At 37.0% G+C, this 19,842-nt stretch overlaps 1 protein-coding gene across 1 annotated transcript in view; it reads right to left on the reverse strand.

The window, feature by feature from the left end:
• Positions 1-17,251, reverse strand: part of pudp (pseudouridine 5'-phosphatase) — a 43,317-nt gene extending 26,066 nt beyond the window's left edge. Inside the window, exons 1-3 of the mRNA XM_059327582.1 lie at positions 17,155-17,251; positions 15,228-15,446; positions 9,966-10,195 (exon numbers count right to left, since the gene is read on the reverse strand). Coding sequence (XP_059183565.1) covers positions 9,966-10,195; positions 15,228-15,446; positions 17,155-17,221 — 516 coding nt within the window. The 5' untranslated portion in view covers positions 17,222-17,251. The remainder of the gene's footprint in view (positions 1-9,965; positions 10,196-15,227; positions 15,447-17,154) is intronic.
• Between the last annotated feature and the right edge of the window lie 2,591 nt (positions 17,252-19,842).

A 19,842-nucleotide genomic window follows, 5' to 3' on the forward strand; every position in this document is an offset into this window, starting at 1 on the left:
ATAGCATGGAGAGTACATTGGTTAAACAAGGAACCTATGCAGCAAAGGAAGGAAATGAGTGGGATCTCGGGGTAGTGCAGTGTAGAAACGATCAATGAGCACTTAGCATTTAAAGTGACCTCAACCACTTAAAATTTACTTGCATTAAATATCTTCCCATTAAAGTATTAATTCATAGATATGCATTTAAAACTCTAAGGCCTGGTGTGTATTTGATGAAGGTATGGGGTGAATATGGCCAGCTCTTTCAGAGCAGTAATGGGCCAATTTAATGTTCAGATAGAAAAGTTCATGTCATGATTGTACCTGATTTGAATATCTGGATTATAAGCCTTCCCCAGGTGTAATGCCTTGTATGATTAATGGCAGGGGAAGAACTAGTTATCTCTGCCTCTCTCCCTCCCTATCAGCGTGGACATGAACTAGCTCACTTTCATGTTTCATTAATCTTATTCAGGCCGCTGAGCACACCTTTGGTAAAATCTCCTGTCTCATCAACAATGTTACTTTGGAGTTGTGAAAAATGTCTTTGCTCTCTGTGGAAAGGAGAGCAGTGCTTTTTCTTTCACTTTCGGTCAGCTCAGACAGCAGCATCGAGACCACATTACTCACCTGTGAGGCCACTGAACTGCAGTGTTCACGGTGAGGGACAGGTTTTCTCAGCTCTACCCCTGGCGTTCTGAATATAACATTAAATCACGTCTTGTAATATATTTGCTTTGCTGCAGGAGATATTTTTATGGAATCAGTCTGAATAGGACACACTGCAGTTTTGCAACTCGTCCTATGTTGCGTGATATCAAAAGTTTTAAAAGCACATTTACTGAAAGGGAATCTATTTCCTCAGTAGCATACTCCAACCTCACTTGCATCAGGGGTAAACTCAGGCTGCATGACATATCAAATACAACTCATTAATATTTGTTTTGCATGATGTGTCATATGTCAATATCTAAATCATAAAAATTAAGTTATTAATTTGTGTACAAAAAGGTGTCTCGGGTCCCAACAGTCCTGTAATCTTCAATGTGAATAGTAACACTGTGCACCTGCTGCCATTGACAGAAGTTGTCACTCCAGGTGTCCTGCTGCTGCAGATGGCAAACTGTCTCACGCTGTAAATACTTAGTTGTAAATTTACAGTTAATTCTGAACAGCATTCTACTATATTGATGTCATACAGTGTCATAAAATATGAGGGAATTATTTTTGAGTTAAGTTTCCTAAAGGAAGCATTTATAGTGTGAATAAAATAAATAAAATAAAATGGTCCAAGCACACAACCTTGTGGAACACCATGACTAACATTACCATGCAGTGTCTACTGAATTTTGCAGTGCAATCTGGGAGAAAAAATATGTGATGACAGAAGTGTAAGAATGCCATTATTTACAGGAATTTACTGTAAATTTACACTGAAACGTTTTCCAGTGTTCTGTAAATATTCAGTAATTTACTGACACAAGTGAATAGTATTTTGTTGTAAATTTGCAAGAATACAGTGATATACTGCAAATGTATTTCTAGTAATACACTGTATTTCTTAAATCAATAATCTGAGAGACTCCTTACTTGGGATGCAATGATTAGTTGACTTAAATTAGTTGCAGACCAATTTAATTGTCGGAGTTGTATTGGCTTTTAACCTATTCCACCTGGGACTTGCCATTGGAGGGTTAAGCCTCTCACCTCTCAAACGCTGTACTTCCCCCAACCTGTTCCAATTTACATTACCTAAAGAGCAACTAAATGTTAAAAAAGGTTAAAACAGCAGCCGTCAAATAAATATAATCAAAAATCATATTTTTTAACGAATCAGATGTATATATTGTCTTTGTTAGTTAGCACATGCTTAAAAGTCCTTAAAAGACCTCCAACCTAACTTAAAAGCTTGACAACTAAATAAGAGCAATTATGTAAATGTGCAATAATTATCTGATGAGTCGACTAATCAATGACTATACAACTATCAAAATAATCGTTAGTTGCAGCCCTACTCTGTACACTGGCCCACACTTGTTTGTTTTGGAGGGATTCTTTGGAGGTGTCCTTAACAAGAGGTGACCAAACAATGGGAAGACTCAACTTGTTCATTCTTCCCCTGACAGATAGCTATTGCTTGCTAACAAGTTGTTTGTGTTTCTTGAGATCAAGCTGCTATCTACAAACAGCAGAAAGTGTGCAGATTTTTTAGATAAAAGTGGATATCTGCACTACACTTAAATGAAGCACCTGGTACTGACAGTCCAAATCTGTATGGGATAGATGCTATATATATAACCTGTATTTTAAATGCATAATGCAGCCTTTCAAGTGGTGCAAGTCATTTATTTTTGCATAAATATTGCATTTTCTTCTTCAAGTTTGCAAAAAAAGATATTGATTAAAATCATGAATCTTCCGACTCTAGAGAAAATCCTTCAGGTCTGTCTGTGTGGACTTAATGTCTGACATGCCTTTCTGACGGTCTCTCGTGTGTCTTAGTGACTGAAAACAAGCTGGTGGGCTTTTTTTTTTTTTCATCCGAGTTGAGATTAGGGCAGGCAGAGCTGACAATTGGATGTGTGTTGTTACCGTACGGCTTCTTCTTGTGTTTACCTCCTTCTCTCCACCCTCCTCCCTCTAGCTTTGCCTCTGTCTGCTCTCCTTCTCTCTCCTTCTGTCTCGTGTTCCTGCCGCTCACCCCTCCGCCTCCGCCTCCTCCTCCTCCTCCTCCTCCTCTCCCCTGTCACGGAGTCGGAGCCAGGGAGTGACGCATCATCATTCGTTATTCCACTGAACACTCTGTCGATTCCCCCTCTGAGCCTCAGTTTCATATCTCATCAAGAAAAATGCCAGCCCTAACCATGGCTGGCTCCAGATTAAAAAAATCAGGTGCGCCATGCCACAGGCAGACCTATTTGCAGCAAAAAGCCTTTCAAATGAGAGGAGAAGAGTTAGCGAGAATATATCAATTGGATGCCTTAAATTTCCCTGTTAAATTAGGCCGTAAATATCCAAATGCAGTTTGAGAAAAATGCCATTTTTGATTTCCTTTCACTGCAACTCAGTTTTTAAATTATCCAGATGCCAATTGTTAATGCATGGTTTTATTTGCTAAAACGTGCCCAATATAACTTTTTATTAAGGGACATAGCATAAGTGATGACAAACCTGATGAAAAACAAGCAAACTGTGCTCTAACTGAAAGATACACTGGAACTACAGCACTGGTGATCAACGTCTATTAAGAACTAAAGTTCGGCAACACAGGATTGATCAGATTTTTATTTATGTTTTGATTAGATAATGCCTCATTTATGGGAACATTCTATTTATCAAACACTTTATTTCCTTTGGTCACTTTTTTTTTGATTGATTGATGTATTTTTCGAACTTTGGCTACTTCAATTAATTAAAACAGTCCTATAACGACAATGTGCAATCAGCAAAGTAAGATATTGATATTATATTGGTATTGGGAATAAGATATTAAGGATGAAAAAAACCCCAATAAAAAAGGCAATATAAGAGCTGAAGAACCTTGTCCAGGTTAGGGTAATCGGGGCATCCCCCCTCAATCCAGGCCGGGGCTGGGCTAAGGATCATGTTAGACCACTGTCATTCTGAACACCTCCCGGTGGAGTAGCCCCTGGTATGGTGTCTTCAGCCTAAGTGGTCTCAGGGGAGGGCCCTGACAAAGAGCAATTCAGGTACCCCAATGAAGGGGCATTATAAGAGCTGGAGAACCTGGATTAGGGTAACTGGGGCACCCTCCTGGATCCAGACTTGGAAAGGGAACTACCTGGTGGGCATTTGGTGGCGGCCAGGCCTTAGCCCATTGGACTGCTGTCTATTTGGGCATCTGATACATATTCCTCCTAAATGCCTCCCTGTGGACACATTCCAATCATGAGATCATGAGGCAGTCCCAAAACACAATGGAAGTAGAGTTGGGTTGAGTTCCAGTTTTGCTGGTCCGGAGTTGTCTAGGCAGGAGCCCCTGGTAGGGTCTCTCAAACAAAAGTGGCCCTAGGGGAGGGGCCAGACTAAGAGCAATTCAGGTACCCCAATTAAAATGCAACATAAGGGCTGGAGAACCTTGTCCGGATTAGGGTAACTGGGGCACCCTCCAGACCTGGGAAGGGAACTATCCCAAAACACAATGGAGGTAGAGTTGGGTCCAGGTTTCTAATGGTGGTCTGTGGGTGGCATATGGGATCTATGGAGGGTTGTCACAGACATGGAATAGCTTTCAACAACTGTAGTGCTACATAAGGCTACTCAATGAATAAAATAACAAAATTAGATGTACCCTGTCATTTACGTGCTTGAGTTTTTAAGAGTCCATCAAGTAAATGGCACTCGCAGGGCATGTTGATGGTGTGACACGGTTAACAAGGTACTCCAAGCTACTCAAGCTGAAATGCCATGTTAGTCGACAGCATTTCATGTTATCTAAGGTTTCATGTTATTCCAGCCCCTCTGCTGTGGCTACAGGTAACACCACTTCCATCCCAGATACAGATATCGAAAATGTCTCGTTTGCATTAATGTTGAATGCATAAGTAGTGTGAGTGGGCAGCTGTTAATAGAAAACACTTCATATTAAAGTAACTTTTCATGTTTTAAAAAAATCCAGTTATGTCTTTCTATACAGGATTCATGTTCCAAGGGCATGTTGCCAACTCAATCTCTGTGCACAGCTGTCCTGAAAAGACTGAACACAGAGGATGTGCTTGTTGAATGCCATACTTACAAAAGGACAATGAAAGTCCATGGTCTTGTTACTGACTAACAGAGTAGGTACTTTCTTTTGAAAGGGTATATTCAGATTTTGTTCTGAGTCTTTACAGAACCATCTAATCAGCCCATTATGTCAGAATTGTGTTCACCTTGACCCAAATATAACTTTATGCAGGCTGAATAATACTGGTTGTACTCAAGTACACCATAATAGCTTTTGTAAAAAGAAATAAAAGTTATTATGTGGTGGGCAGCTCTTTAATGGTTACTGGCAGCAGCCTTGCCTCCAAAATACTGCATTTGTTTTACTGTTTATTGCTGTATTTTAGAAATGCAGTGTATTACTAGAAATACATTTGCCGTATATTACTGTATTCTTGTAAATGTACAACACAATACTGTCCTGTCAGTAAATTACTGAATATTTACAGTTCACTGCAAAACTTTTTAGAGTAAATACAGTACATTTCTGTAAATAATGGTATTCTCTGCAAGTATTTTTTCCCCACAGATTGTAAATGTGTAGCTTTTATACGGCATTAAAAAAATGTTTTAACATTTTTGTCAACTAAAATGTGCATCATGGCTAAGTCTATAGCCTGGCACCTTAACATCTACATTTTGCCAACTGCCAAGTGTAGTTTGAGTTTCCCTAGCTTGGCTGGCTTACGATTTCAATTCCTGAGATATTTATTTGGTATCCAGCTTGGGTCCTCACTGCATTCTGACAAAATCATATTAAAAATTGGTCATTATTATGACCTATTATAATTACAATTACCCTACCAGTATAACCTATTAGTAATACTGGTAGGGTAATTTAGACTTAATTGGCTGTTTTATCTTCATCGTAAGGCTCAAAATAAGGTTTGCGGCTCCTTTCCAACATTTTTTCCCTTTTTTCGACCAACAATGGCTCTTTTTTACACTATGACATTGTCAATACAGTAGAATACAGTGTGAAGAAATGGCCCATCATGGTACACTGTGACAATGGAAAGTGTAGTATGTCAGACTCTGCCTCTCTGTTGGAGAATCCAGTGGTTGATCACTAAAAGGTTAACGCTACTCAATTCATGCGCTTTAAACATCCTGTCAAATCGCCAAAAACTACCCATGAATTTAGCAGCACAGCAGCATGGTTACTTAGCAGTTTCTGTCCAAACCATGCTTTCCAACCAAGCGATGAAGTGGCAATGGGCATCACATCCAGAAAATTTCTAATAAAACCCAAGAACTGAACTGAATAAGAGTTTCAAAGAGAATTGTATTAAAAAACCCAAGCATGTAATTGAATTACATATTCATTAGCAAGTCGAGCACTGAGCAATGATCAACAGTAGATTTGTTCAAATTAGCATAATACTTCCATTTTTTACATGTGATCTACTTTTCGTGAAAGTAGGTCAGGCCTCACACTGTTATTTGCTGTCTTTTAGGGAGATATTTGGCAGCTATTTTAGACTGACTCAACACTGCGAAAGGCTTCCAGAGTGACTGAAAATATATCTTAAACAGTCCATGAACCCTGAAAGCTCAACACTTTTGATCAAAGTGCCACAGTAAAAGTGTGTGCCTGTCAGTGCAGAGAGCGGCTGACATCAGGCCCTGTCTGCATTACTGCAAATGGAACACATTAGCTGCAAATAAAAAGCTATTGGCTGACATACAGGCAGCTAAATACAACCAGATATAGGACATATTGTTTGACATACTGTCGACATATAGTCATATGTCTCCATTACATGCTGATGGATTATATCATCAATCCATGATTTTCATCCAGTGCCTCTGGATCAGAGTGCCCTTACTATGCCAGGTGAAATACATAAATTATAAAATTACATTGAAAAACAAGGCAGTTACAACAATCCAACATAACAGCTCAGCCATCAATTCTGCCTTTACAAAGCCATAAAGTTCTGTTTTCATTGGTACTGGATCTGGGAGGTATTCAGTTCAACTCGATGTCTATCTATCTATCTATCTATCTTGTAGTTCTGTTAAACTGGACTGCATTATATTGATGTGTTTTTTATGAGCTGCCTATATGGTTTCAAAATATGAGAAACCCATTTTAGGTCTAAAACACAACATTGGACAGCAAATCCATTGATACCAAATAGTGCTCCCAAAGGTCTTGATGTCCTGATGTGTATTTCAAAAGGATTTTTTTGACCATTTTCATCAGTTCTTAAGTTGTCACATTAGCACCAAATCTGTGTAACAAATGTATTAACTACGGATGTAACGATACGCTCAACTCACAATTCGATACGATTTTACGGGGTTAACAAGAACATTTTCTAATTTTCTTTGTTAACAGAATGAGCTTGCAGACAAATTATAACTGAAACAGTTTCCTTTGATTATTTCACAGACAAAAAACACAACATTTCTGAGGTTGGGTGTAACTGCAAAACCACGCATATGTCCTATTAAAATTGCAACTGAAATAATATTATATGTTAAATAACAAAAAAAACATTTTTAAAACAAATCCCACATCAAAATAACTAAGTGAATAAATCAGCATATCAACATTCTCAGGCAGAAGTTGATATACCTGCATATTCACAATGTCCTCTGTTGGCTGATAGCAAGCTAATGTTAACTATCGGTTGGGAAGCTAATGTTTGCTACTTGTTAGCAAGCTAATGTTAGATATGTTAGGAAGCTAATGTTAGCTATACGTTTGGAAGCTAATGTTAGCTATATTTTAGGATGCTAATGTTAGCTATATTTTAGGAAGCTAATGTTAGCTATATGTGGGAGTGTGTCTATGTTCCCCAGGTCCTATGTTCCCCTCATTGTATGAGACTGGGGAACATAGAACCCTTTTTCCCCGCTTCTCCCAAAATGGGTCCTATGTTCCCCATTACTGCCAAATTCCATGGCAAATAGGCGTATGTAGGCCTACGGGCTGTTTGACGAGTAAAGATTAGGTCAGGGGTGGCAAACCTGCAGGTCTCGAGCTAACCCTAACCATAACCCTTCAACAGTGGAACAGTGGAACATAGGACCCTTTTCTAGAAAAAGGGTCCTACGCTCCCCAGTATGTATTGCTACAGGGGAACATAGGACCCTTTTGGGGAAAACGGGGAACATAGGGATGACCCCCTATAGGTTAGGAAGCTAATGTTAGCTATATGTTAGGAAGCTAATGTTAGCTATATGTTAGGAAGCTAATGTTAGCTATATCCTAGGAAGCTAATGTTAGCCAATATCCACTTTTGTCCTCTTAATAGTTCAGTTTTTCACTTTGTCAGATTTTAAAAACTTATTTCTGGTTCTTCAATTTGTTGGTAGTACATATCACCACACAGCAACTTTAAGACACAACACAGTGCTGAGCTGCATCTAAAAAATTCATCTTCAGTTTCCAGCTTTCAGATAATGTACAATACTTCTATGTAATAGACTGTTGACCTGCTATCTCCCCCTTAAAACCCCCAGTCCCCCATCCATACCCCATATTAAAGTGTTAATAATATATAAAGGACTTTATTTAGATATGTGGCATGTTGGTCCTTTTTTTCCATTTATTGTTTGGCTACCATAAAAAATACCCTTAACATTTTCTACACAGGTGTTTGACACTTCCATTGGTACAAAAGGCATAATCAGCCTCAGTTTCGTAAGCTTTGAAACACAAGCAGGAAACGTTGCGTTTAATTCATTAGGACTAAACAGCAATCATAAAAAAAACAAGAAATATAAGGAATACAGTATCTGGCAGTGAGTGCAGAATTTCCTGTTGTTACTGTATGTTCTTTTATAAGTTTAATTTGCTGTTCGTGTTATTTACAGACAAAATGAAATGGCAAAAAAGAGAATTAGAAAAAGAGAGCGACAGAGTGAGAGAGAAGAGAAGAGAAGGTGACATCAGTTCGTCAGTGAGAGGTAATGAGACAGCAGCTGTATGTGAGCTGTAATTAAGGTGGTGGAGCCGGGCAGCAGGTGGAGATGACTGACAGCTTGTAGTTCATCTAAGCTCTCACTCTCGCTGTGTTTTTTCAGCGCATTAGGCAGACTGACACCAGTGTAAAAACCCAATGACATTTGAAAAACACAAATATGATAAATAAAAAAGCCGCATCTACAACATTTTGAAGCTAGAAAAAAAAAGTGAGCTCAAACATTTGTGGTTATATCCTTAGTTGGTCACCTGGGGTGATGTATTTTGTTCTGCCTTGACCAAATCTGCATCTAGTTACCACTCGCAGCTTTCCAATTTCTGTAAATGCATTTTCCAGAATTTAACCCTCGGAACCACAAGCTGTTTCAAGGCATTTTTGACTAATTAGATGACGAGGCATTTGGCTACCTTAAGAGAGTCATAGTTACTACTCACTGTGTCTTTGTATTTCACTGTACGATATAAGTCCTCTATGTCATCAGCACAATCATAGTTAGAAGTCGTAATAATTAAAAAATGTATTTTCAGCAGTGTAACATACAGTCATGGAAAAAATTACCACCCTTTTCTTCAATTTCTTGTTCATTTTATTGCCTGGTACAACTAAAGGTAAATTTGTTTACTCTCTCATATATCATAAACTCTCATAAGAGTTTAATTTAAGAGCTGATATGATATTTTGGTTATTATCAAGAAAACCATGGAAAATGGCTAATGTAATTTTAGTCGTACCAGGCATTAAAATGAACAAGAAATTGACGAAAAATCTGTCTTATATTTTTTCCAGTAACTGTAGGTATAATGTCATACATCAAAAAAGAAAAAGAAACGCAAGTTGAATTTTTCTGATTTTTTTTTTTTAAAGAATTGGAATAACATAGAATCTATATAAACAAGTGCACCCAAATGTCGTGAATATTGGGCGGGAAATTGGATCTCCACATGCTATACAAATAGAACTGCCCTCTCCTCTCTGCTCTGTGTAAACAGCCTGCTGTTCTGTCCAATTTTCAGTGAATATTTGTCACAAGACAGTTTGTCTCAGCAAAATCGACTAAGGTTTCCCAGTTCCGCTAAAAATCACACAATTTAATGTTTTTAACAGGATCTAGTTATCCCAAATGGTTTATTTCTGGCAAAATGAAATCAGACATAAAGAAAAAAAGAGATATCACAATGTTAAGCTTTGTTTTGCTACTTTTTCTAACGAAAACATTTGTAACCGATGATCCATTGGTGATTTTTTAAAGAAAAATTGATCAGTTGGTTCAGCAGAGCTTGTATTGAGGTGAACAAACCACCTGTAATCTGTAGCACTCACCTTCTCTGGAGAAGCAGGAGGTTTAAATCTGCTTGCACAGACCAGGAAGGAGTCCGGTTGAGGTTTGCTGTTCTTCACATCGGGATCATCACCCAGAACAATGTGGTCGAACTTGCCGAAGAAGTCTTTGTGTTGGCTCGTCTTCAACTTGAACGTGACACCGGCGGAGCTAGTGGCCACTGCAATGGGGATATTGTGCTTCTTTAAATGGTCCACCAGTTTCTCCACACCTATGAATACACATGTTGAGAAATGAGACTTATGTTAAGACTCATAAAGACTGTACAAGGTTTTCAATAAAAGAAACACCTGTTGAGATGAAGCTCCTTTCCAGCCCACAGTTATGAATATGTTTTTATTCTTCTTTTCAATTTCAATCAAAAGCAGAGCAGAGCCGTGGGAGGATTTTAATCTTCAGCTTCAAGGATGACAGTCTATACAGATTTAATGAAAAGTCCCTTAAGGAACACACTCCTTTAACTTTCCAAATGCGTGAAGAGAACATGGACACCGAACACATCTCTTATGTACTCAGAAACATTGCTGCACATGCTGAAAACTGAGCAGTATTGTGTTCTAAATTTACAAGACAAGATTTATTTCTATAATACACTGTATTTCTGAAACACAGTAAGAAACTGAAAAAAAAAAAAAAAAGTACAGTACTTAACAAGCGAAGTTGCTGCCAGTTAATTACTTTCATTTTTAAAAAATTAAGTTTTACATTGCTCTAGAAAATCATGGAAAATGGCTAATGTATAGCTGGCTAATGTAATACCTTTAGTTGTACCAGGCATTAAAATGAACAAGAAATTGACGAAAAAGCGTGGTCTAATATTTTTTTATTTTTACTAATACACTGTATTTCTGAAACACAGTAAGAAGCTGCAAAAAAAGAAGCTTTTACAGTGCTCAAGAAATTTAATTAGAGGTGGTGTGAGTAAGACTGCTACCCCATGATTGCTATGATTAATATTTTGTACACCTGTTCAACTGCTTGTTAATGTAAATATCTAATCAGCATCAAATTCAAAGTGTGTATAGTGTGAATAAAAAGGGTCCAAGCACAGATCCTTGTGGAACACCATGACTAAAATTACCATGCAGTATCATACTGTACAACCACCAGCTACTACATTGGATACACCTGATCAACTATCTATTTACTTTATTATTCTTTTTATTTTATTATTCTGTTGTATTTGTATTATTTTAATCTATTTTACTCTGTACTTCTATCAGCCAATCACACTGTAGCAACTCAATATATTTGGACATGCAGACATGGTGAAGACGAGCTGCTGAAGTTCAAACCGGGCCTCTCGCACATTCTAATGCCACTATTCCATCTTAATCATTGCATATTTTAATGAATTATTGTAAAGGAAAATAAGGGTTCTGTTTTATCTAAGGCATCATATTTTGTATGTACACCTGTTTAACTGCTTTTAATGTAAATATCTAATCAGCATCAAAGTCATAGTGTTTATAGTGTGAATAAAATGGGTCCAAGCACAGAACCTTGTGGAACACCATGACTAAAATTACCGTGCAGTATCATACTGTACAACCACCAGCTACTACATTGGATACACCTGTTCAACTTTTTATTTACTTTAATATATTTTATTTTATTATTCTATTTTATTTGTATTATCGTAATCTGTTTTACTCTGTACTTCTAATCAGCCAATCACATTGCAGCAACTCAATGCATTTGGACATGCAGACATGGTGAAGACGAGCTGCTGAAGTTCAAACCGGGCCTCAGAATGGGGAAGAAAGGTGAATTAAGTGACTTTGAATGTGACGGGCTGGTCTGAGTGTTTCACAAACTGCTGATCTACTGGTATGTGCACTTACAACTATCTCTAGGGTTTACAGAGAATGGTCCATAAAAGAGAACATTTTCAGTGAGCAGCAGTTCTGTGGGCCATAATGCCTTGTTGATGAGGTCAGAGGAGAAAGGCCAGATTGGTTCTTGATGACAGAAAGTCAACAGTAACTCAAATAACCACTCATTACAACCAACGTATGCAGAAGACCATCTCTAAATGACATCTACTAAATTGCATCTTAACATGTCACCATGTTAGTTTACATATTCCCATGTTCAGTCAAGTTGTCAAGGAAGAAAATCTGTGTGAATGATTGAGCTCTCATGTGCCTTTTGGTGAATATACTTTTTAATTCTCCCAGGAAAAAATGGTCTGCATGGTAGCAATGTAAGAAGCTTATAAAGGCTCTTCCAAGCCTTGTTATAGTGGTAATAATGGGGCATCTAGGTTTGATTATCACGTTCTACAATCATATGACTTGGTCCACTTTTCCATTGAACACAGCTTCTTGGTTCAAACTTGAAAATTATGTCTTTTTTGGTGGAATTGTCCAAATGTATTTTTCCTGCAATGCTCACCTTACCAAAATTAAAGATTATCTTGATTAACATCATTAAATGTGAAAGAAAGAGCGTAAAAACGACAATAATAACAACGACAGTAATAAGAAAGGTGAAATGTACCACAGTACCACAAAGAAAATGCAAAAATGTAAGTTACTGTGGAGAAAACGATTTTAACACAATACAGCCTGATTGTGTCCATTCTTCTTTATATAGTCATCTTAACATATAAGATCAAAGAATGAACAGTGCCTAGATGTACCAGGATGTACTGCTTAACAGCGAACACTTGTTGTGTTCAATAGCATTAATAGCACAAATGAAATGCCCCCATTATAATTCAATCATGGTGTGACATTCTAATGATGAAATCCAGTCATCAAATGATGGATTAAATTATGAGAGGCCACCTGCTAAATCACCATCCTCATTGTTTCCTCGAGGATTTTCTTCAGCAGGGTAAAGGGTTATTTGTCCCCTGGATGTTGTGTGTGTGTAAATATCAATCAGCAATTTAGAATGTATAAAAAATGACACTCAACTGCAAAACAAGCTTACGAGCCAGGATTTTACTATGATAGCGGGACCCAACCAAAGTAGGGGGGGTTGCAATTTTTTGCCCTAATAGCCGAAATTCGGTGCCTCTCGCTCATTCTAATGCCACTATTCCATCTTAATCATTGCATATTTTTAATGAATTTTTGTAAAGGAGAATAAGTGTTCTGTTTTATCTAAGGCGTCTTCTTGAAAATTCTGTGGTGGACTCTGTTAAAAAATTAAATATCTAATCAGCATCAAGGTCATAGTGTTTATAGTGTGAATAAAATGGGTCCAAGCACAGAACCTTGTGGAGCACCATGACTAAAATTACCGTGCAGTATCATACTGTACAACCACCAGCTACTACATTTGATACACCTGTTCAACTTTTTATTTACTTTAATATATTTTATTTTATTATTCTATTGTATTTGTATTAACGTAATCTGTTTTACTCTGTACTTCTAATCAGCCAATCACATGGCAGCAACTCAATGCATTTCGACATGCAGACATGGTGAAGAAGGGCTGCTGAAGATCAAACCGGGCCTCTCGCACATTCTAATGCAACTATTCCACCTTAATCATTGCATTATTTAAATTATTGTAAAGGAGAATAAGAGTTCGGTTTTATCTAAGGCATCTTATTTTGACAGACTTCTTAAAAACATTTTTTTGTGGATTCTGTTAACACATCCATGTGCTCTTATTTTGAAAGCTAAATGGCGGGTCTAAGATCTTACTGTAACGCTTAGTAAATACAAGCTACGGGAAAACAAGTGGAGGGTGACTGGCCGCTTTGCTTTGTTTTCTTCCAGTAACGTTAGCTAGCATTAGCTCTAACAGGCAGTCTAACCTCACCTTTAAATGAGAGTAATATAATATTCAGATGTAGCAGCGGGCATAATTTAGCAGCGGCAGGCCACAGCAACTAAATGAGTGTAGCGGATACTCTGATCCTTATGTAACATCATTTTTTTCTTTCGGAACTGATTTCTAATGTTTGTATTTCAAGAAAAAACTGTCTTCATGATAATTAGACTTTACCTTGAAGCCGCATATTACATTAACCCTCTGAACCCCACCTGCCAGTGGGATTGAAAAGTATGTGATCTTTTTTTAAAAATGGTCAAAAATACTGTTTATGTTGAGAAAAAAAAAAATTAAATTAAATTAATTAAAAAAATTATCATTATACTCAATTCTTGAAGGGATCATAGGCTACAAACTTTTCCATTACAAAAAGTAACCAAAATGAATCTTAAAATTTTGATATATATATATATATATATATATACTGTAGGTTGAATATTATTGCAAAAGCATTTTCTACCATTAAAACGTGCTCGTTTCAAGTATTGATGGCTTATTTTAATGTCACAACAGTTGGGCTATTCAAGCCACAATTGCTCAAAATAAGTATATTTGGATTTATTTCAAGCTATCATTGGTTTTTTTCCAGTCCCAAGATATTTTTTACTTATTTAAAGAATTCTTAGAAAGAAAAATTGACTTACTGCACTGGCAGATATTTCGATCCAGGATGTATTTGCTTAACCCTTTGATGCACAACATGGGTCAAAAACCCATGTTGTGCATCAAAGGGTTAAGCCCTCATTCATTCCCCATGTTATTGAATATAATGTTATTTAATGCTGTGTCTTTCTGTGCTCTATCTTTTGATATTCACTTATTTTATGATTGAATATTCTTTCAATATCTTGTTTTTGATAACATATTATTTCCATTTTGCCTCTCATACTTTATAAAGAAAAACGGTTTTGTGTTATTACATAGCTTACTACTTGGCTAAGTAGCTTGGTAAGCTAACTACTGAGCCAAGAAGTTAGCTAAGCAGTTAGCTTAGCAAGCTACTTAGCTAAATACTTAGCCAAGAAGTTAGCTAAGCAGTTAGCTTAGCTAAAAAGTGGATATGGGTCATTTATGACCCATGTTGTGCATTAGAAGAGTAGTGACACAAAAAGGGATTTTATTAAAAATGAATAAAGGAAAACATAAAATTAGGATGTATGATGATCAAAAAAAACTAATTAAGGAAAACCTGGAATACTGAATGATGAAAATAGTTTATTGTAAAGATATAGAACATAAAAACTCACACATATCGGGTCACTTTAGACCCATGTTGTGCATCAAAGGGTTAATTCTAGTTATTTATTTATTATTTTTTGTCAGTTGCAGTTTTGCAGTGCATGCCCCTGCTACAATAAGAATGAAGATGACAGCAGCCCACACAGGAGCTAATAACAGGCGACTGTTGGGTTTAGAACAAATCAGTTGCATTTCACTGTTTGGGTTACCTGGCATGAGTTTGGCAGAGGGAAAAATCCTTTCTTGTATTTTTCTGGTTTCCGCGAGGAGTTCTTCAGCTGTCATGGGAAGCTCCAGAGCGTCCCGAATCATTTGGGAAGCAACCAGAGCATTTTTACCCATCACTGATGACTTCACATCCCACGTGTACTGCTTTCCAAAGCGGTCACATACCTCCTGGAAGGACACAGTGTACAGTCGCTCTGTGTCTGAATATGGGAAAATACAAAAAAGAATAAATACCTTTCAATTAAATGTGAGGAGTGCATATGAATGGAGCCCTTGGTACACTGCCACAAATCTATTTTAGAAAATGAGCAGGGACTACAACAGTTGGCTCTGACATTGCTATAACTATATATCAAAAGCACACGTATAGAAGTTATTATTCCTGAGCAGAAAAATATACATTACAACGGTGAATATACATATTAGTTTAGGATGGGTTAGGGCTGGGCGATATATTGATATAAAAGATATACTTTTAAAATGTGATATGGAATTAGACCAACTCGCATATACGGATATACAGTCATGGTACAAATTATTAGACCAACATCCTTTTCTCTCATATCTTGTTCATTTTAATGGCTGGTACAACTAAAGGTACATTTGTTTGGACAAATATAATGATAACAACATAAAATAGCTGATATCTAGACATTGTCCATGGTTTTCTTGTTTATGATTATGGTTATTATCAAGGAAAACCATGGAAAATGTCTAGATATCAGCTCTTAAATTAAACTCTTATGAGCTATTTTTTGTTGTTATCATTTTATTTGTCCACACTAATGTATCTTTAGTTGTACCAGGCATTGAAATGAACAAGAAATTGAGGAAAACAATGGTCTAATTTTTTTTTTTTACATGACTGTAGTTCAAATTTGCACTGTGCTTCAGGCAAGCTACTGCTTTTATTTAAGATATTTTGTATTTAAATGTGCACTTTATGGAACTTTTATTTTATTTTTAAAAAGGTACTCCTGTTGTTATACAGTATTTATGTTCACTTAAATGGTTTCAATAAAACTACTTGTGACATGTCATATTTGACTTTGGGATAAAAATACTGGGATATATATCATATATCGATATTCAGCCTAAATATATCAGGGATATGACTTTTGGCCCATATCGCCCAGCCCTAGAATGGGTAGTTTACCCAAACTAAGAAGTTGGGGAGCATTGATGGTGTATTTCCATTGACAATTTTGCCTAACAAACAATGCTCCAGCTACAGAATCATTAAATATATCACACCAAAACTTACTTTATTCTATAGAATAAAGGAGCATATTTTGATACTCTATTACAACGTATTCATTAATGACTGCAGGGGTAGCATATTTCCAAAAATAGCTGTCCTCTATGACTGAACACCACCGAGTTTTTAGCGGTATTTAGATTTAAATGGCCAAGCATGACTTCAAAGTTCAATGTTCAATGTTAAAAAAAAAGTTGAAACTGCCCAGTAGATATTAATCTTTAATTCGGCTGATGTCTGATTAATTTATTTCTAGCCGTCTGTTAAACATTAGCTTGCAAAAGTTGCTCACCGTAGTAAACAGCTAGTGACACATTTAGGGGAATAAGTTCATGTCAACAAGGTTCACCAATATTAAACGTTGCATTTCTCAGGTTTCTAGCACAAACTGATATTTGAGATGTATGCCGAATTCCCCCGTAGGTTATCATATTTATATATTTAAAAGGAAAAAAATAGTGATGGTCGATGTTGTGGTTTATTTTGAACCTGTGCAAATAAATCATGAACTTTTTCTATGGAGTTCGGCATGACAACTCTTCACCTCGCTCTAAGTGAATGAATGAGTTTCTATATTAGCTTAGCTTTAGCGTAGATGCAACCACCTTATATACTATTATAAATGGAGTATACATAGCATGTTCCAATACCTAATAATAGTCCATCCATGTCGAAAATGACATGGCTCACGGGTTTGTAGCTGTCTGCTGCAGACATGTTTGACTCTGAACTGAGTTCCGCGTTGAATATAAAGGAAGTGGGCCAAATATAAAGTAACTCTGGTATATTTTATAGGCATAAACACTGTTGTTAATGCAGTAATCCTGCGCAAAAAGAACAAAATAAGGCTTCATTATAAAACTGGACTGATTAAAACAACCACAAATTAGATAATTCAGAGTAAAATAGAGCTTCTGTCTGCTCAGGGATGCTTTATAGTCGTCCCAGCGCAATGCACGTCGGGAGATGAAGTCCACAGTGAATTCCTTTGCCATTTCTATTTTTACACTTCATAATCATTTTTTAAAGATTATTTTATTTTTGTGAAAACATATTCTTCTTATAATAATATTGTTATTATTTTTATTATTACTATTGTAATTTATTTATATCAAGAGAAATTGAATTTAATTATGTGTTGTTTTTTTAATTGTCACCCCACTTTATATTGTGTACAGTGACAGTTGTATACAGTGAGTATGCCTTTAATTCCTATTTCCAGTGGTCCAATTTGATACATCACAATTGTAGGTTAATAGCTATAGATGCCAAAACTGCTGTTTGTTTTTGACCGTTAGTCAGACTGACCGCAGATTTCCTATGTGGCTTGCGCATGGCACGAAGGTGTGCATCCTCGATTTTGAAGATTTTTGAATTCATTTTTCAAAATATCATTATTTACGTAGGACGCCTTTTAGGGGAGCTCCGCCCCATTGTGTGATAGACCTACACCTGATCAGTAACACAATTCACTCTTGATTTACACCCTGACTCATCTCATCTGGAAGTCTATTTAGCCTACCTATCTTTAGGAGTTTTAAAGTGCGCTACAAGGTTCGATTTTCCAATAATATTCAAATAGTTTCCAGCGAATATCAATGTTCAATGTGTATGTGCTGGATGGTGTGTGTAGCTTATATAGTTGCAAATTCTGTTACTCAAGATTAGCATGCTAAGCAGAGATTTAGCTTTATTCTCTTCTTATGTTGCATCTCCCACTATACGAATACATACATCCTACGGGCACTGCACTAATGTCAACAATGGACATTTCTGTGTGACATTTTGCAAACATTCAAGACAATATATAGCACCAAATCACAATCCATGTTATTCAGGCATTTGTCCTGTTTGTCGTAGTGGAGCTGCCTTACCTTGCTGTCTCATCGGCGAAGTCGCTCAACCAATTATATTTGGTACAATGGTGATTGGCATGCCCGCCCCCTTACTGACAAAAACCGCCCACTAAAAAACCATACTCGCGTGCGAGCAGAAGAACGTTTTTGCGAGCGGACTCTGCACGCACACATGGTTTTTTTTTTCTCCTAGCAGGTTACAATATTGCTCTAGGGAGCAGAGATGCAGGATACAAAATAGCTTGCAAGTCATTTGAAAGTGCTGCAAAAAAACAATATGTGCACGCGGATGTTTGATTTGCGCGCGCTGGTCTCATTACCAGTGCGCGATTTATGTCAGTGTTCTAATCCCATACACTTGGTAGCAACCGCCTTTTTAAGGACATGTAAAAACTTCAAAATTCACAAGTTTGGGTATTTACTAACGTATTTTATGTTGTACAACAAAACTTGAACATCTCTTCAGCTTGTGCTAAGCACAGACATTATTTCAGACAACCCATTTAAAATCCTCTCTGAGTTTGAGAGGACAGACCTCAGGATGCTAAAATGCTAACTTGCTTCCTGGTTTAAGATCTCATTCCTGTGGCGTTCTATATTGTAAGGCTTGGCAGAGCTCCTCCAGAGCCACAGAAGACACTTAACAATGGTCTTTACAGGCTAAGCTGCACTTACCGGGACAGGTTAATTGACTTTTATGTGTAAAATCAGGAGAGTGCCAATTTAAGTCAATATCCGAAACTTCTCAATGCCCTCACTTCCACAAGACATCCAAGTCCTCAGAGCAGCTCTTCTACAGGCTGAATAACAAATGTTTTTATTAAGCTAAAATTCATTGTCTTACATCTCCATTCTCCAGAGTGTGTCGCAGAGATGGGACACTGCAAATTACTGACAAAAGGCTGTTCACTGCATTGTTAGCAGCACTGCCACATTTTTCTGAATAATTGGAAGCTCCATGTTAACAGAGTTTGTCTTGTTAGTGTGAAAGAGATGTCAGGGGAATGAGAGAACCCTGTAACCTGGACAATCTAATGAGCTTATGGATTTCAGGTCTAATTGGGGGACGGTGAGATTGAAATGGAGGCTTTGAGTTCCGTCGAGTGTGCTTTGTGCCAAATTGTGTAGTTTAGGGAATTGCTCACACTTGGAACACTAAGTAGGAGAACCGTGTGTCTTTCTGGAGATGCAGTAAGGCAGCTATTCTCAACATTGGGGTTGAAGATTTCTACGGGTCGCCAAATCATTTTGGAAGTGTTTTAGTCTTTTTTGTCTTTTTTGGTCAATTTGGGGGTTTTTTGGTCATTTTGTGTCTTATTTTAAGTCATTTCCTGTCTTTTTGGTCAATTTGTGTCTTTTTGTGGTCATTTTTTGTCTTTTATTGCCCAATTCGTTTTGTTTTTTGGTAATTTTGTGTCTTTTGGTAATTTTGTGTCTTTTTTTACTCATTTGGTGTCTTTTTTGGTCATTTTCTGTCTATTT

The sequence above is a fragment of the Centropristis striata genome, chromosome 24 (genome assembly GCF_030273125.1).
Source record: "Centropristis striata isolate RG_2023a ecotype Rhode Island chromosome 24, C.striata_1.0, whole genome shotgun sequence".
NCBI lineage: Eukaryota > Metazoa > Chordata > Actinopteri > Perciformes > Serranidae > Centropristis > Centropristis striata.